The sequence below is a fragment of the Bos taurus genome, chromosome 18 (genome assembly GCF_002263795.3).
Source record: "Bos taurus isolate L1 Dominette 01449 registration number 42190680 breed Hereford chromosome 18, ARS-UCD2.0, whole genome shotgun sequence".
Taxonomy (NCBI): Eukaryota; Metazoa; Chordata; class Mammalia; order Artiodactyla; family Bovidae; genus Bos; species Bos taurus.
In genome coordinates this window covers 1290917-1308613 of record NC_037345.1, presented here as the reverse complement: position 1 = coordinate 1308613, position 17697 = coordinate 1290917, and the positions used below count along the sequence as shown (strand labels likewise).

Here is a 17697-nt window from a genome sequence, read left to right as displayed (position 1 = left end):
GCCAGGCCACCGGGGGTCAGTATGTCCCTCTCCCAAGGCCTCAGCTCTTCCGGTCTCTCTGTCCACCTGACCTCTCTGGATTCTGCTAGTTGCCCCCTCCCTTTGCCCTTCCAGGTCAAAGGTGCTAATGATTCCCACTGCTATGAGCTGGGGGCCAGTTCTCATCCTTGGCTGTCCTAACCTTGTTCACACCTTTAAAAAATACTCTCATTGCCTCTCCTCCAAGAATCTGCTCGAATGTGCCATCTGCTCCACCAGCACCCTCTCTGTTACGCTCTGCAGACACGCCTGCCTGGTAACCAAGTGGCCACAATCCTTTCTCGTCCTTCCCCCTCTAAGCTGCCAAGAACCGAGAGAGTTGGGTGAGGAGAGTGGTGGGGGCGGGGAGCAAGTCCGCGATCATCACCGTGAGCTCCCTCTCTGACTCACACTGCTGCTGGCTCTGAGTGATCGGCTGCCTGCTGCATCCCAGAGAGGCTCGGCAGAACCGAGAGCTGCTCGACAACACAGCCCTGCAGAAAGGCTGGTAGTGCCCGTGACTCAGAACCCAGCTGCAGCCTTCATCCCACCCACAGCCCCCAGGCGCAGCAGGTGAGGCAGGCTGGGACACTGAAGACAGTATGCGTGCCCCCTTGGCATCAAGCTGTCGGGTACGTGTGTGGATTAGAAGTCCTCTGATCCACTTCTTTACACCAAGAGTGGGCCACAGAGGGGCCCGCAGCACAGTGATTCTCCTTGGAGCTTCATCTAGAGAATGGAGGACACAAGCCTTTGGCCCTCCAGCTGAGGGCCCACCTTCCTGGGCTTGCACACAGCTGGAGAGGAACCCGGGGCTCTTTCTGCGGTGTGTCTGTGTGGTTGCTGACCTGTGCAGGAGCCAGCAGTGGCTTTGGGGCGACAGAGGCCTTAGGGCCAGCACACGCCATCCCGGTCGTGCCGCCCCGTGAGCCCTGCTGGCAGCCCCGCTGGCTCTGCTTTCTGGGGGAAAGTAGTACTGCTTCTCACCCCAGGGAGGGCAGAGGAGCCCCCGCCTGGGCTGGCAAGTGCCATCAGAACGGGGCTGACCTAAGGACTTCCAGAAAGAAGGCACTGTCCATGCCAACTTCCGTGGCTAGGTCCCTGATGGAGCGATGCGTTATCTGGAGCTTCCCTGCGGTCAGGCCCAGAGACTGGAGCTCTGACAGCTATGCCGGGCAGAGTCAGGTCAGTCGTGATGAGGCTCGAGGGGTCAAGCTCTGCCCAGGGAGGAGGGAGATCGAGCAGGAATGACCTTTTATCACACAGGGCTTCCTTTACCGAAAACTTTAATGGCTCCTGTTGCTCCACTCAGCATTCAAGACCTTCCTCAGCCTGGCCCCCAACCACCAGCCACTCGCTTCATCTCCCTCTTCCTCTCCTCTTCGCTCAGAGAATATAATGGCCTTGGTGATAATAGTGAACTTTATAGAGCAGTTTCCATGTTGAGTTCCCTCTGAGGTCAGGGATTACTGAAGTATTTCTAAAAGAAATACTTTCAGAGAGGGTAAGTCACATGCCTAAAATCACACAGCCAGTAAAGGAAGGAAACACAACTCATATCTGGGCTCCTGGTGTGCCACATCCTCTGCTCTGCTTATAGTCTATGGGACATCCCAGAGGAATGTTCCAGCCCAAGACACACGTTTACTTGCTAGAGCCCAAGGGATGGGGCAGAGGGTGTTTTCTTCACCAAGCAGCAGTATCTAGGCCGGTAACCCTTTTCCAGTATCCCTAGTAACCCTTTTCCAGCGTGCTAGCCAGAGATGGCTTTGTCCCCGTGATTTAAGCTCCTCTTCTACCCTGAAGAGATGAGACTGGAGAACAGCTGTCAAGCCAAGGACTACACTTTCTACCCTGCTTGCATCTGTTGAACAATCAGACTGAGTTCTGGCTGATGGATGAGGGTGGTCGTAATATTGACCACTTCTAGGCATGGCCTTTACAAACTTCCATTGCCATTCTCCACATCAGCTTTTCTCTGAGAGAACTGAACTCTACCAAAATTACCTGAGTGGCTATCTTCTCAGTCTTCCAAAAATGACAGATATCAAGACCCATTCTAAATGCATAAGAAAGATTCATCACATGCTTTGTGAGCCTTAGAGCCCCGGGGCTTGGTGTGCTCAGGGAGCTGGGTTGAGAAAGGCTGCTTCCATTCTCTCTTCCCTTGTTTGCGGGCTGTACGTTGATGAGTGAGCGTGGAAGCCACCTCTTAAAGATGGTCGAGTTTCTGTCAGCCTGATTCTCTGAATGACTGCACGGAACAGAGCCATTCCTCCTCAGCCCCTCCTCCCAGCGATGGAAACCAGAAATAGTATATTCGAATTGTGTTAAGTCTCTGGCATTTTGGAGTTCTGCACAGCAACTCATGTTATCTTAAACCGAAATGGGGTAAGCTCCAAGACACGTGGATGAGTTTGGGGAGAGGACTTTCACAAGTTCCCAACTGACTCGCCTTCCCTCCTAGCCTGGGGGAAGGTCTTGTGGGTACCTGTGTGGGACCTGAGAGGGATGAAGCCTCCAGATATAGCCAAGAGCCTGAGTCCCATGGAGAAGCTTCCACAGGGAGAGTGACTTAGTGAGAAACAACTGAACTAATGTGGAAGGCAAACTGAACTGTTTGAAGGCTTAAGACGGTTGGCCAGGGAGGGAGGCTAGGCTGCTGGTGTCCTTGGATTTATCGGGGAGCCCAGGAGTCTGCATCCTTAAAAGTGCGGATGCTGGTGGCGGGGCGTCTGCACTTTAAGAACCTTGAGCGGGCTTCCCTGGTGGCTCAGCTGGTAAAGAACCTGCCTGCAAAGCGGGAGACCTGGGTTCAATCCCTGGGTTGGGAAGATGCCCTGGAGAAGGGAAAGGCTACCCACTCCAGTATTCTGGCCTGAGAATTCCATGGACTGTATAGTCCATGGGGTCGCAAAGAGTGGGACGGGGCTTTCAAAACAAACAAAAAAAGAACCATGAGAGAAGGGCGGTGTGCTTCAGCTCCCCCACCCTATGGTGGTTTATATGACTGTCCCGGAGCCCAGCACTCTCAGTGCTGCAAGGCTGATCGAGATGCTCTCTATGAGTCTGTGCCTCCACAAGACTGAGAGGGAGTGACAAGCTTAAAGGCAGCCACAGGGAGTGAGCCCTGGAGCTGAGCTATCTTTGAGGTCCCACCTTTGAGCAGGTGCTGGGAGTGAGGGGTGCCTTGGAGGAGGGACACCCTGTGCAGCAGGCCCCCCTGCCCTGGGTAAAAGCCCACATTGCTAAGCCGGCCCTCCTGCTTCCAGCCTGCAGTCAGTCCCTCATCCTAGCCCTCTGCTCTCTGACTCTCTTCTCTCCTTGCCCCTTCCCCCTCCCCTGATCCTCTCAGCTCCCTGGGAGAGCAGCCCTGAACCTCCGGGTGCCCTCCTAATAATGGCAGGGCTCCATCCTCACCCGGTCCCCCATGAGGGCCTAAAGGAGCCTGGAGTGGCGATTATAGCCGAACTGGTGTCTAGGACCGCCTGGAGCTTGCCAAGGAGGGCAGAGCGCATGCAGCCAGGCCCACCCACGCGGGCTCCAACAAAGTGTGTCTGTTCAGTCCAGTCAAGGTGGCACCCAGACTTACAAGACCCGAACTGTAACTGCCTCCTCTCACTCTAGACTGGGTGCTACTGCCCACCCTGGGTGTTCAGGAGACAAGCAGGCTCGACGCTGTTGGGGTGCAGCCCCCGAGGTCCGGTTCCCCAAACTCCAGAGCGAGCTCCCCGCCTCCAGCCTCGCGTACCCCGGGCGGCGCCCACCGTCATAAACGTGGGTGGTGAACACCCCCAGCAGCGGACAGTAAGGACGGGAAAGCGGCGGGAAGAAAGCAGAGGCGGGGTTCCGGGAACGCTGCCGCCAGATGACCCACCGACGGCGCCCGCGACCGACCGCAGCGGGGGCGGCCCGTCCGGCGAAAGACTCCCGCGGGGCCCTTACCTGAGTGCCTCTGGCGCAGAAGGGCCGCCTCGCGGGGCGGCGGCGGCGCGGACGAGGCGGCGGCCGCCACGGTGGTCGCGGCTCTGTGCGCCGCGGAGGCGGCGGCGGCCTCGGGGACGCCTGGGGCGGGGGCGGCGGGAGGGCCCCCGGGAGGCGGGCTCTTGTCGCTGCGGCCGGGCTCCTGGGCGCCGTCGGCCCGGGCGGCGCTGGCGGGGCCGTGGCGGCGCGGGCCGCCGCTCTGAATGTGGGACACGGCCTCCGCGGCCTGCACGTCGGGCGGCGCGAAGCGCGCGAGCACGCGCAGCAGCGCCTGGGCCGTGTGCTCCTGCGTGTCGTCGTCGCTGTAGTCCGACACGCGGCACTCGTACACGCCCTCGTCCTGCCGCCGCACGGCCGACAGCCGCAGCCGGTGCGAGATGTCGTTGCCCTGCACGCGCACGGTCTGCAAAAGAGTGGGGCTTCGGTCAGGGCGCGGGCAGGCCGGCGCCTCGCCCTCGGGGCCTTCACATCCGCTCCCACTAATGCTCCTTCATTCCAGAGTCTGGAGGACCGAGGTGGTGTCCGAGGGAGAGTCGCTCTGCCCTCATAGTGCACAGATACCTGCTCCCAGCTCCAGCCCTTCTCAGCGAGCGCTCTGCCCTCGCTGGGAGGCAGTGGAAGCAGAGGCTGCTGCCACACCCTCTGGGTCCCTGCTACCTAGGAACTTGCCTCTCGGCGGCAGCAGGGAGCGGTGGACAAAGCTCAACTCCCTGCGAGCTGCTGGAGACGCCGGGGACCAACCGCTTTGTGGCCCTCACCAAGCTCCCAGGGAACCCTCACCTCCGAACCAAGCACAGGAGGCCCTGGTCATCCCCAGGCCGTGATCCTTCCATCTCCAGCCGGGAAGGCTTAGCGCATGTCCTCTCCAACCCTGGCAAGACTCCTCCCCTCCACCGCAACTCCAAGCCAGCCCACAGCGCCTGGCACCGGGACCCGCAACCCAGGCAGAGCGGAGGGCTGCCTCAGAGGGCGCCACCAGGGCGTAGGCTGCGTGCGGGTTGGGAGTGGGGCCCACAGTCCTGAGCCAGGAGCTAGGGCAAGGAGCCTGCAGGAGAGCTTTACAGGCAAGCGTACAGAGGAGGAAGGAGATTCAGGCCTGGGACCCTTGATTTACGCAAAAGAGAACCTGATCCACGACCGGCGACAGATGGCGCACGGACAGGCCAAGCAGCCGACAATGCCAGGCTGTGAGCTGGGCCCTATACCGCACCGCCAAGGAGCCTTTCTAAGAGGGAGGAGGCTGCGGGGCTCAAAGCGGCCGGAAGGGGTCTCCCGCGGCCCGCGCTGGGCTCCACACTTACGCTGATTTTAGTCGCATCCTTATTTGTTACCTAAAATGCAAAGAGGGAGAGAGAGACATTAGGCTGTTGGCCTTCAGGCTCAGAGAACTCAGACGCACCTCCTGCAAGAGGATCCTCCGCAGGCAGGCTGAGACTGGAAACCGCTCGGGATGTAGCCACGGCGGAGGGCAGGAAGAACATCGAGATTTTCAGGAGTTTTATCCGGAAGGAAGCAGGGCTTGGAGCTAGTATGGCGCCGGGCCAAGGAGGGGCTGCCGGAGCACCCTTGCCAGCCAAGGAAGGGAGGCTGGATCGCCTCCTGGGTGGGAAGGAAGACCTATTTCCCTCCGGAGGAGCATCCCCATTCCCTATGGTGTTTCCCTAAACCCCTTGGAAAGCTGCATGGACAGGACCCGATGGGAGATGTGAGCAAAGGGTGGGACTCTGTGTAGAGCGAAGGTAGGCGGTGTGGGTGTGCGGTGTGTGTGTGTGTGCGCGCGGCGCGAGGGGAGGTGGGTGTGTGTGTGTGCGTGAGAGAGAGAGAGAGACAGAGCTAGAGACTGTTTAAGAGGCAGATGGGCAAAAGGGGGAAGTCCCTCTGACCCTGCAGCGGCTGGAGGTAACCTGTACAGCGTGCTCCGCCAGCCTCTGGAACCCAGCCCGGAGGAGCTTAGCTGCTTGGCCGTGTGCCCTGGGGACCTCAGAGTGGCAGAGGACAGGGAAAGCCCGGCCCCAGCAATTGGTCTTCTTTCAACACCCGGCACCCATTACCCTCTGGACCCGCAGCTGGCAAGAGCGGGCAAACTGGATGAGGGGTAGCTTCCTAGGGCTAGGCGTGGAGTTCAGGGGAGGTTTCCGTGAAGGCAATGCGAACGCCTAGGGGGTAACAACTGCTGTTGTTGAAGGTGCTGTGAGGACGGGGACGGGAGGAGATGGGTTGCACCACGGGGCGGCGCCCTGCCTGCCTCACCCCGGTCACCCCAGGCGCCGCGCGGGCGGCCAGTTACCTTGCTCCGGGCGCCGGGCACGCTGAGCGCCAGCTCGTGCAGCAGCTCTCGGGGAGGCTCCTTGAGGTACCACCACTGAATCTCCAGCGAGTACGAGGTGGCTCCACTGGCCCGGAAGGCGCAGGGCATTTCGATGTCGTCTCCCTCACGTACGGTCACATCTTTGGGGACTTCGGTGAATGTCGCTGGGGGCGGGGGAGAGAGAGGCGTGACCAGCTGTGGGGCGGAGGCCCGGGGCCACCCCGGCTCGCTGGGCCGTGTGCTTCCCACCCCCCAGCTGCTCGCGCGGCCCAGGCACTGGCCAAGTCCGGTCGAGCAGCTGCCGGGCCGCTGCAGAGACCGGCTGCCGTTGCAGGCCGCTTCCCTCCAGTCCGGGCGGGGCGGCGGGGAGCGGCTCACGCTTCTTCCCCGCGCCCGGCCTCACTACCAGCGCCAGGCTGGGGCGCGCCAACTCCCGGCGCCCCACGAGCCGCCTGGCCGCAGCTGGACCCCGGGTCCAGCTCCGAAGGACCTGGGCGCGGGCGCCACTGATGCCGCGACCCTTCGCCGCTCTCCACTCCCGACCGCACCGGGCAGTGGCTGCACATCAGGATCGCTGGAGACCGTGAAGCCTTCCCCTTCGCTTCCTCCGCCTCTTTCTCCGCGGCGGCCGGGACAGGCTGGCTTTGGCGGCCCTGGCGAGGACCCCTGAGACCCCAGCGGCAGCAAAGTTCCCGCTCTCACCCTCGGCCACGAAGAGCAGCAGGGCGCGCAGCACCAGCGGCGGCAGGTATCCGGGAGCGCCGAGCCGGTTCCTCTGTTCCATCTCCCGCAGGGGGCGCGGCGGCGACGGGGACCCGGGCTCGGAGAGGCGACTGTGGCGGCGGCGCGGGCTCGGATCCGGTCGGACTCGGGCTAGGACGCCTTCGAGCCTGCCATGGCCCCGCGCGGCGCCCCCTCCCCCGGCCGCCGGCGGCCGCCAATCAGTCCAGCTCCCTAGCCGGCTCGCCAGGCGCGGCTCCGGCGGGGGGCGCTGCTCCGGGTGCGCGGAACGCGAGGTCCCGCCGGGAGGCTCCTGGCAGTCAGTCAGTCCGTGCTTCCTTTTGTCCGGTCGTCCGCTGGACTCTGGGGACCCGCAATTCAGTCTCTGCCCGGCGGGCCGGTCGGGGGCCGGGCCGCGCCGGGACCCATCCCTGGCCAGGAGAACGCGCGCCTCGGAACCCCGAGTTTCTGCCTGCCGGTCTCCTGCTGCTGCGGCTCCAGACCGCCGCCTTCTCTGGCGGCCGCTCCGCTCTCCCGCTGCCGCCTCCGCCGGTCCCTGCTCGGCTCTTTCCGCAGGGCGAGTGGGCGCTCAGCCGCGGCGCGCAGACCTGGCATCCGACCCAGCGCAGCGCGGGGAGAGCGGGTCCGGCGTGGCGGCCCCGGAGCCGGAGGGGCGGGAGAGGAGGGGGAAGGGAAGGGGAGGGGGCGGTCAGCGGCTGGGCGCCGGGCCGCCTCCAGCGCCGCATCACCCGCGCCCTCCCGCCGCCTCCCTCCCTTCTTCTCTCCCCTTCTTTTCTCTGCCACAGCCCGCCTCCCCCGCTCCGGAGCGCTCCCCCCGCCCCGCCCGGTCGCCTGGAGGGACCGCCAGTCTCTGGCTGGAGCGCAGCCCCGCCCCGCCCCCGCTTGGGCTGGGGGTCTTCCCACCCCAACTCTCCCTTGTTTCTTTTCCATCTCCGTCGCCCGAGACGGCCGCTTAGCATCCCTGTGCCCCGCGGGGTCCGAGGCCCTCTCCGCAGACCCCCGCCCTCAACTTCTTACCCCGGTTTGGACAAAAAGCTGCCCCGCTCTTTGTCCCCGGCCCAGGCCATGGCGGGCTGGGGCGCGGGAGGGTGGGCGCCGCGGGCCCGGGAGCAGGGTGGAGCGCCGCGCGGGGCCGGGGCCGGGGCCGGTGCGGGCTGCCACGCCGGAGTCTGCAGCGTGCGAGTGAGAAGTGAGCGCTCGGCGCGGGGCGAGCAGGTGCCCGAGGCGCCGAGAGCGCGAGAGCAAGCCGGAGCGGCGGCAGTGAGTGACGGCGGAGGTGGGGTGGGGCGGGGTGGCTGCGGAGCGCCCGGCACGACTCCAGGCCCAGGAGGGCTCCGAGCGGGGTGGGGTTTCTGCGCCTCGATCGTGGCCCTTGCGTCCCCCCTTGTTCTTCATGGGTCGCAGCTCTCGCTTTACCCGGTGCCCGGGGGGATCCCCAAGAGGAAGGAGGCAAAGGGCGGTTTCGAAGCCCATCCCTGGCTTCGCATCCCCGGAAACCCTGGACCTCTCACAGCTTTCGCCCAGAGCCTCCTCCGTCCTCAGCCCTCTGCGGGAGAGCAGTCTGGTCCCCGAGGGGAAACGTGGGGCGCGCTTTTGGTTTGGAGGGACACAGTTGTAGGGGCGAGTCCCACGCCTGCGCTCGGCGTCTCTTGCCTTCACCAAGGGAAACCAGGCAGCGGACTTCAGCGTCTCTGTCTCCACCCCCGATCCCTAACCTCTTAGCTTTGACCTGAGGTCGAGATGAGAGGAGCCCTGTGGATTCACGTGACTGCTGTCCCTATTCCCCAGCCTCTCTGGAGGCTCCACCAGAGGGTTCCCCAAGAACCAAGGAGACGGAATACGACTGGGCAAACACTTCCCAGCAGCTGATTTTGGTCCGGGAAGCTGCAGGCCCTTTCTAAGCTAGGTCTTTGCCAGCTGGGTGCCCTGGGCAGGTCCATCTACCCCCTCCTAGGCCTGAGTTTCAGCATCTCATCTGTGGCCCAAGAGTTATTCCTGGGTCCTAGGACACTGTTGCTCATCTCTTGGGCCCTTGTTGGCCAAGGTCTCTGGCCAGGAAGGGAGGGATGTCTCAGGGCCTTCCTCTTCATCCTACAGTTTCTCTCCAGGGGACCCAGAGAGGCAGCTGTCAGCTGCTTTCTGTCCTTTCAAGCCCCCACCCCCTGGGAGCTTTCCCTTAAAAATTCCACCTTCCTTTGGAAACCACCCTTGGATCACTGAATATAAAACCCTACCAGGCCCATTGCTGTCCTCAGCTTCTGAAGGGAGGGGGCAGACTTGCACTATATTGCACAGGCTCAGGATGCTGGTGGGATTCTAGGAAACCAAATTCATTTGGGGGCTGATTCCAAGCGGGGTTATGATGGCAGGAGCTAGCCTACTGTGCAGTGGCCTGCCTGGAGGTGCAGCAGTCTCCTGTCCTGATACCATATCGAGGCGGAGGGCCAGTGATCAGGGATGCACAGGGGGAGGATTCCTGCAGCTAGAGGAAGTTATGCCTCGCTTACCTTTAAGGTTGGTGAATCTTCTAAACCTGTACCACCTTGTGGGGGTAAGGTATTTCTTTCCCACAGCATAAATTAGTGTTACTATTAATAATAATAGCTATACATTTTTACATACTCTTCATGTACCAGGCACTCTTCATGCATTAGTTGTCAACATGACAACCGAGCAGTCCTTCTCAAACAGAAATCAGATTACTCTTCCTCTGCTCAAAGCCCTGCAACGGCTCCCTTTTCATTCAGGACAAACACCAGTGACCTTGCAATGACTGGCAGGGTCAAACCATCTGCCTCCCACCTCCACCTCCCTGGTCCTCGTCTCCTGCTTCCTGTCTTTTTCTTGGTCAGAATCCTCTGGCTACACTGGCCTCCTTCCTACAATGCCACCCCAGGGTGTGCCCCCACCCACAGGGTGTGCCCCCAACCCAGGGCCTTTGCCCCGTGTGTTTTGTCTGGCTGGAAGACTCCTTCCTCGGTTACCTGGTTCTGCTGACTTTTGTTAAGCAGTCGCATCTCAGTGAAGCCCACTGGGGTCACAGTTTTAATGTGCAATCTGCACTCCTCCATCCCTACCTCCAGCACTCCCAGTCCCTGACTGGCGCTTCTTTTTCTCCTTTCTTTAGCGCCAACTTCCTTCCAATACATGATCCAATATCCTTATTCATAATGGCACAGAGATCTGTAGAGTCTACACTCATTGATGTATCTCCAGCACCTAGAACAGGGTCCGACATATAGTTGGTGCTCAATAAATATTTGTGGAGTGAATGAATGGGCTCATTTAACCCCTATAATGGTGGGTACCTACTCCTGTGTGGTAGACTGATTTTACCCATCTTAGGAGTGTGGTCCTGGAGCTCAGAGAGTTTGAGGAACTAGCCCACAGTCACACAGGCAAGTAAGGCTTAAACCAGGTCTGTCTCCCTCTGAGGTCCTAATTTTAGCTCAAACAGCCCCACCCCAGATGAGACTGTGGTCCCGTACCTGGAATTGGTGTAGACAGCAAGGCTCCTCCGCCCTTGACTGGCGGCGCCTGACAAGGCTGCTTGCAGCTCTGTGCTGAGTGGGTCTGCTCTTCCCTCCTGTCTCCTAGACTGAGGCCGCAGCTGCATCTTTCTTCTCTGTGTCTTTACCTCCAGGCTGGGTTTGACCTGTGCCTAGGGCTCTGTGCTGTAGGAAGCAGGAGCCCTGTCAGGAGTGTCCCAGAGGGCATGGTTGCTCCGTTCCTGGGGCTTCCCTGGTGGGCAGGTCGTGGCCTCAGTCTCTTCTATCTAGCCTTTGCCAGGCAGCAGCCCCCACCGTCCTGGCCGAAGCCTGGCCAGGCTGCTCCCTGCAGGGAAGCCAGTCCCTTCTCACTGAGTCGTGGTGGGCCATGGTCTCCGTTGGAAGCTCTAAAGAAGGCATCTGTGACAAAGTGTGTCAGTTTTCCCCAAAGGAAAACTGCTCTCTGGGGACCAGAGCTCCTCAGCCCTGCCAGCTGCCGGTGTCCCCTAGGCTTCCACAAAGATGCCCTGTTTAGGGACAGCGTTGGCCACGTGAGATGAAACTGCTTTCCCACAGATGGACCTGTCAGAGCGTTTCAGAACTATTGCATGGCTGGTCCCTAGTGCTCATCAGTAGGCAGTGACAGCCGCCCTTTTGGCTTCCAGGTTTTTTCCCTCCTCTCTGTGTCCACAGGCTCTGAAATGCCTGCAGGATCACTGTGTACAGGGGTCTGGAGATGAGCGCTCCTGTAATGTGACCAATAGGCGCTCAACCCGCCTGACCCGCTGGTCCGGCTCTGCCTGGGGGCCTGCTTGTGCCCATCGGCAGGTCTCTAATTCATGCCCACCGCCAGCATGTGCTGTTTTGATTGGGCTGCAAGTTGGGGTATGCAGCACTTGTCAATACCATTTTGTGGATGAACTCACCGGACTCTCAAAGATGCTTCAAAAATGCTACTTAGAAACACTGCCCAGCCTCTCATGAAAGCACCCTTAAATTATAGCCCTACGTAAATGTTTTTCCTGGAACTCACTTTCAAAATTTGCTTTAATGTTCACGTCCTCTTGGAGTTTTGGTTTCGGTATTTTTGTCTCCGCTGACCTTTCCTGTCCTCCCTGAACCACATCCAGCAACATTGATTTTGGGTAATGTGTTTTCATTTTAAGATGCAGCCCATCCATAAACTTTTCTATCAATAATCCTGGCCACACTCTTTGTACCCAACAGCTTAAAGGAAAAGATCAGATTTACGGGGACTTTCATTTTTGGCTGGTTTACTCATTGACTCGCCACTAGTGTCCAGGGATAACCCAGAAGTCCAGCCCCAGGCGACGTCCCCTGAGGGCACAGCTCCAGCCAGCTGCATTGGACGGAGGGCAGTGTGGGCAGCAGAGGTGGGCCCTCCCTGCACCCAGGGGTCTCTGTCCTGGGTGATGGGGGGATCGAGTGCCTGAGATGTGGGGGTGGTGGCTCCTGTTGCCCTCCTCTGCCCTGCATCCTGGGAGGAAGACCCTGGGGCTTCAGCCCCTGAATGGCGCAGACGCAAGGGAAGGTCCTCTGCTATCGCGGGCCTCCTGGGGAGCTAAGCCGGCCCTTGCTCGTGTGCACGCCGCAGAGTGGGCCTGGCTTGCAGCCCACCTGCGCTGGGCCCGCAGCAGTAGGAGACCCTGAGCTGTGAGCCCACGGGTCTGGTCCATCCGTGTTGGATCAGTGTCCCCATGCTGGGTCCCCGGAGTCTGGGGCCGGCAGTCTGCTCATCAGAGACAGGACTCCTGAGGCTGGGGACTGCTTGGAGAGATGGACTACGGGCAGAGACTCCAGACAGAGCCTGTGTCACCTCAAACATTCATTCAGCCAGCATGTCTTGAGGACCTCATCATGCATCTCACTGGCGCGTATCTGCGGGCACCACGCTGGGGTGCTCACAGCACCTGCCTACAGAGAAGCTGCAGTTCAGCCCAGAAGGGAGCAGAGACGCACCCGCAAAGAGGAAACACAAGCTAAGCCTGATCAGCTCAGTCAGCGATGTGTAACATGCACCCCCCCCCCCACCCCCCACACACAGACACACATCGTGGTGGTCCTCGTGGTGGGGAAGACGTGAAGCATCAGCCAGGCAGAGGCCTGGAGGGGAAGGGTGCTGGGGGCAGAAGGCACAGCCTGGGCCAAGGCCAAGGTCAAGGTCAGGGGTCTGGAGGGTAGAGGGCAGGGGGTGCGAGTGAGGGGCTCAAGTGGCCTGGGGGGCGGCAGGCGGGGGCACAAGGGGGCCTTGGAGCCACAGTAAGGGTTTCCGTGCCCAGAAGAGTGGGGCTCAGAGCCCATGGGGTGCAGATCCAGCCCAGAGTGAGCCCAGCCCCGGCAGAGAGGTGGACCCCACCTCGGAAGTTTCCTGAACGTGGCTGAGCCCGGAGTGGGAATTTGACTGACAGGGGCGGGGCCAGGTTCTGGGGGCCCAGCCCCGAGAAGAAACGCCTGCAGTGTGCGGGAGGCCCGCATCCGGGGACAGAGGGGAGTCAAGAGTGACAGAGTCAGCAGGGAGAGGTGAGGGGAGGACGGACTAAGGATCCGGGCTTGGGGGGACACTGAGGCGGCCCGACCCTGAAGGCAACATGAGATGGGGTGGGGGCAGGGAAGCGAGTTCTCAGAGACGGGTCTGGAGTCTGGGAGCAAGTGCAGGGCCGCCGACGGCTCCTTGTTTGGTCGCGGCTCCAAGGAGAGGCTTTTTCATGAGAGCTCGCCTGTCTCTGTCCTCTCCTGTCCCTCTGCACTTGGTGGCTGGCTCTGACAAACAGCACCACGTCTGGCCCAAAAGTGTGCGGGTTTCAGGTGAACCTCGTGGTGCCTGAGTCCCCAGCTAAGGGCCTCACCCTGTCTTCCTGGGTCCTTGACCTGCTGGGACCCCTGGACCTCTGGGCTTGGTTGGGAGGGACCGTGAGCCTCAGGTTCCCCAGCTGCAATGTGGGTTCTCATTCCTGCCCTCTTTGCTGTCTCTGTTCCACCTTCCACTGAGATCGGCGCATATGGTCCTGGGCCAGAGTTGGTGGGCAGGTGAGGGGGCCTCTCGACACCATCTCTGATGAGCAGGTGAGAGCAAGATCCTGCCCAGTGGCCTGGGCTACCCATTGCTTGATGGGAAAGCAAGTCAAATGCAAAACTAAGCAAAGCAGAGACAGGTGGCATCCAGGGCTATGGAGTCAGGAGCGCTTTGGTTCAGGTCTTGGTCTTGCCTTGACCTCTTGGAACTCAGCTTTCCCATCTGTAAAAAGGGTATACCAGCTTTGCTGACTGCAGAGGGTGAATGGGAGGATTGATTCTAAGACGAAGTGTTTACAGCAGATCACTCAGCACCTGGGCGTAGCAGTAACAGCAGCAGTTCATATTTTAAAGTGCGTGCCTAGCTGACTTTGGTAATGTGACAATGTGGGATGGGAACTCTCAGGGTGTGGACTGGCTCTCCTTGAGCCTGGGCACTCGGGAAGCATGGTGTTATCAGGGGGAAGTGATAAGTGGTGTTCTGTGTCCCCTAATGATTTCATTATAGTCTCTGTGTGTGTTATGTTCACAATTATTTGCCAGAGTAAATCTTATAGATGCATGGAGAGTTGTGTGTTTTTTTAATATTCTCAATACACTTGGGGTTTTATTTCCCACTGGATCTTATTAGTTTAATTTAGTAGAGGACAGACTATATACTTAACCAAAAATTGCTTTGACTTTATGGAGATTGTGAGGCTCAGGCAGATGGATCTGAGTGGATCAATCTGCTTGAGATAAAACTCTGTTATTTCCCCATGAGTGTTCTTCACCTCAATGGTGAGGATGGTGATTAGAAAACATGGAGCTGGCTAATAATGACCAGGGGCTGGCCGGAGAGTCAGGGCTGTGGCTCCAGTGCTTGCTCCAGACCCATGGGAGTCTCCCCCTTGGCAAGGTGTTGTGTGATGGTTCCCCTGGAGATGCTGTTGGGGACCAGAGGCATCTCTGGTGCCCTTCCAGTGTCTTTGACCAGCCAGCCTTCTGAAGAGTCAGCATCGCGTGAGTTCAGGTGGGCACAGAGTGCAGAGCCCAGGGCGCAGTGGAGGCAGCGATGGCGTGGTCAAAGCCAGGAACTGTGGCTGTTTCTCTGCTGTGCTAAACTAAGCCTCAGCCCCCCGGTTAGAGTGCACTGGGGTCCCCACGTCCCGGACTGTGTAGCTTTCTGAACTGTCACGGTTGGGGATTCATGATGATTATGGTCCCACGTCCTCTGCAGTTCTGGGTTTCAGGAGCTGCTCAGGAAGTGCCAGCTGGGCTCTGTTTCTAGGCCCCTAAGGTTGTGGCATCCTTCCACATCTCTCCGCCCAGAGCATCTGTATGGGGGCCTTGGGGACAGTGGGGGGCGCTGTGGTCCACAGGAGGCTCCCGGAGAGTTTTAGTCCCAGGCTGTTTTCAAAGCATCTCTTGTCTCTCCGAGTGTAACACCGGATGGGGGCCCATCCCCGTGCGAGCCTACGATAGGTCCAGTAGGGCCCAGGCACAGGTTCTGAGTGCAATGTCACCTTTGGCTTCAGAGCCTCAGAGCGTCTGGTCCGGGAGGCTCTGAGGTCCCCTGGTGTCCCCTGCTTGGGCGCACTGGGCAGGCACGTGGGCAGGCCTCAGAGGGGCAGCTCTGCCAGCCAGGGGCTTGCTCCACCCCACTGTCCGGGCCCCGGCCCCCTCGGTGCTGACGCCTGGGCCTGGGAGAGGCTCCGTGCTGCCATGACCTTCATGCCTGACTTGCCCCTTCAGAGTTCCTCCTGCTGTTAGACTGGCAGCTGCCAGTGCCGCTCGGTTTGTGAAATGTCAGTGGTTTAATATCAATTCTGGAGGTTTTATTGCCTTTCCTCCCCCCTGTTTTCCGATGGGATTGTGATCCAATCAAGGCCGATCCAGCGTGATGGTAGGGAGATTTGTGTTCCTGTCCGAAGTTGACAAAAGGTCACCCTGCCTTGGAAGCCAGTGGCTGCCATGCCCTTGCACGCGTGTGATTACTCTCCTGTCCCCGGGCCCTGGAATCAGGCCATGCTTTTCCCAGGAGAGCAGTTTCGGGTGGGTGCGGCTGCTTCTCCCTGTGGGGACCGATGGCTGGCCAAGGCCCCCGGGGGTTTTCAGCTCAGGCAGTGGCCACGCACAGATGCCTTAGTTTTGTTTGCAAAATGTCTTTGATGCTTCAGGCCTATATTAATTTTTCACAATAATGTTTCAAAATGTCATTTTTTTTTCCAAAAAAGGAAAAACCGGAGAAAATGAGATTCTCTGGGAAGAGGCCTGAGTTGGGGAGATCCCAGATGCGGAGCCTCTCGGGCCTGAGGGCCTCACCTTGGCCTCGTCCTCCCCAGTCCTGCTCGTTCTGGGGTGGAGCACGGGGACGAGATCTGTTGTCAGGGTTTCATCTTGTCCCATGGTGCTTAAAGAGAGGTGGCTTGGCAAGCCTTGAGTGAGGGCTTACTGTGTGCATGGCCCAGCCTGGGGCTTCTGGGCAAGTGTGCAGGCGCCTTGTGGGGATGGGGAGGTCTGGCTCCGCAGGAGCGTGGCTTTGGCCGCGGTGGGCCTTTTCTGAGGTGGAGGGCTCCTGCAGCAGCTGTGGCTTCCAGAGCCCGCCCAGCTGAGGTGGGACGGAGACCAGGGTGGCCAGTTTGAGGGGCTGGTGCAGCTGTGAACGGTGACGGCTGCGGGTGCCCCGTAGTAAGAGAGAGTGGCAGGGTGCACCTGGGGTAACTGGGCGGTGACAGGGGGCTGTGGCTCTCCCCACACCTGCCTGCAGTCCCGGGCCTGCAGGTGGGGGGCAGCCACCCACGCCCACCTTCGGGGGGCCGGCCTTATCATTTGTGCACGTCCTCTCCTGTCCTGGAGCCCCTCAGCTGGCAAGTCTCGCTTGGGCCCCGCCTCCAGGGACTGGAGTCCCAGGCTGCACCCTCAGGACATGGGTGGTGGATGTGTGCTGAGTGTGCTTATGTGTGTGTGGGGGGTGCTTGTGCATAGACAGTGTGACCTCTGCATGCGCACAGGCGGTGTTTGGATGAGTGGCAGCTGGTGTGAGCAGACAGCGTAGGTGTGTGTAAATGGTGTGTGCACGGAACATGTGCACATGGAGCGTGTGTGCACACACAGGCAGGAAGGCACGCTGTGGGCGGGGGCTGGTGAATGGGCCCCTGCCCCCGACTTCTCTCGCACTCCTCCTGCTCCTCTCCAGTCCCCTGGTTCTTCCCTCGCCCTCTCTTTAGCGGCCTTGCGCTCTCCTGGGACTGTGGGTCTGAGCCAGCATCACCGTCTCCCCCTTCCTCTAGGCTGTCCCGTCTTCTGCCTGGCTGCTCTGGGGTGGGGAGTGGAGGGGACTTTGAACCGTCTTGGAGCAGGCGGAAGAGGCCCCCTGCCGCACAGCACAGGTGTACCGTCTCCCTTGTGCCGAGCCCCAGCTCTCTCTCTGCGGCGCGCCCTCTCCCCATGTGCTGCGTCTCAGCTCTCTCTCGGAGGCCCAAGGTCCTGCGTGTGGACTCGCAGACCTGTGGGCCGGGCCGACGTGAGCAGGGGTGGGGCTGGTCTCCATGCTGGGGGGCAAGGGAGAGAGCAGCTCCATCACACCCCGCCCAGGGGGCACAGCTCGGTGCAGACCCTGAGAGGCCTGATGTTTCAGTCTCAGATGAAGCTGGAAACCCAGGATTTTATGAGAAATCTAATTTTTAAATGTTGATTTCACTACAGAAACACACTCTGCAGGGTCTGCCGGGTAATGCTGGCTCCAGGCCCAGTGTGCGGCGTCACCAGCCCCAATGGCCCCAGAGGCAGGACACTCTGGGGTGGGCTCTCTGCAACTGTGCAGACGCCGACCCGGGACTGGGCTGCACCCTGGACCCGCGGCGGGGACACTGGTGAGGCTGCAGGTCTATGTGAGGTGCGGCTCTGCTGGATTTTTCAGACTCTTCTGCGTTTTCTGTCTATTTTAAGCTAAGGTGAGAATGTTATTCTTGAAACTGGCTCTCTTCTTCTCTTTTCGGTTCCCGGGTCTCTCGCCCAGAGATCGCCGGGGGAGGTGCTGAGGTTGGGAAGCGGTGGCCTTGGGGCGGTCCGCGGTGTCCCTGTCGCGGCCCTTCTCAGCAGGGCTCCACCCCGTTCCTTCACCACCACCACTCCTGCAGTGAT

General features: G+C 60.2%; 1 protein-coding gene across 2 annotated transcripts in view; it reads right to left on the bottom strand.

Annotated features, from left to right (window-relative positions):
• The window catches only part of VSTM2B (V-set and transmembrane domain containing 2B), a 28710-nt gene extending 21036 nt beyond the window's left edge, over nt 1–7674 (bottom strand). Inside the window, exons 1-4 of one of the 2 annotated variants that reach the window (XM_002694719.6) lie at nt 7013–7674; nt 6290–6474; nt 5304–5333; nt 3964–4405 (exon numbers count right to left, since the gene is read on the bottom strand). In XM_002694719.6, coding sequence (XP_002694765.1) covers nt 3964–4405; nt 5304–5333; nt 6290–6474; nt 7013–7094 — 739 coding nt within the window. In that variant the 5' untranslated portion in view covers nt 7095–7674. The remainder of the gene's footprint in view (nt 1–3963; nt 4406–5303; nt 5334–6289; nt 6475–7012) is intronic. The other variant, XM_059877354.1, reaches the window with a different exon arrangement.
• Between the last annotated feature and the right edge of the window lie 10023 nt (nt 7675–17697).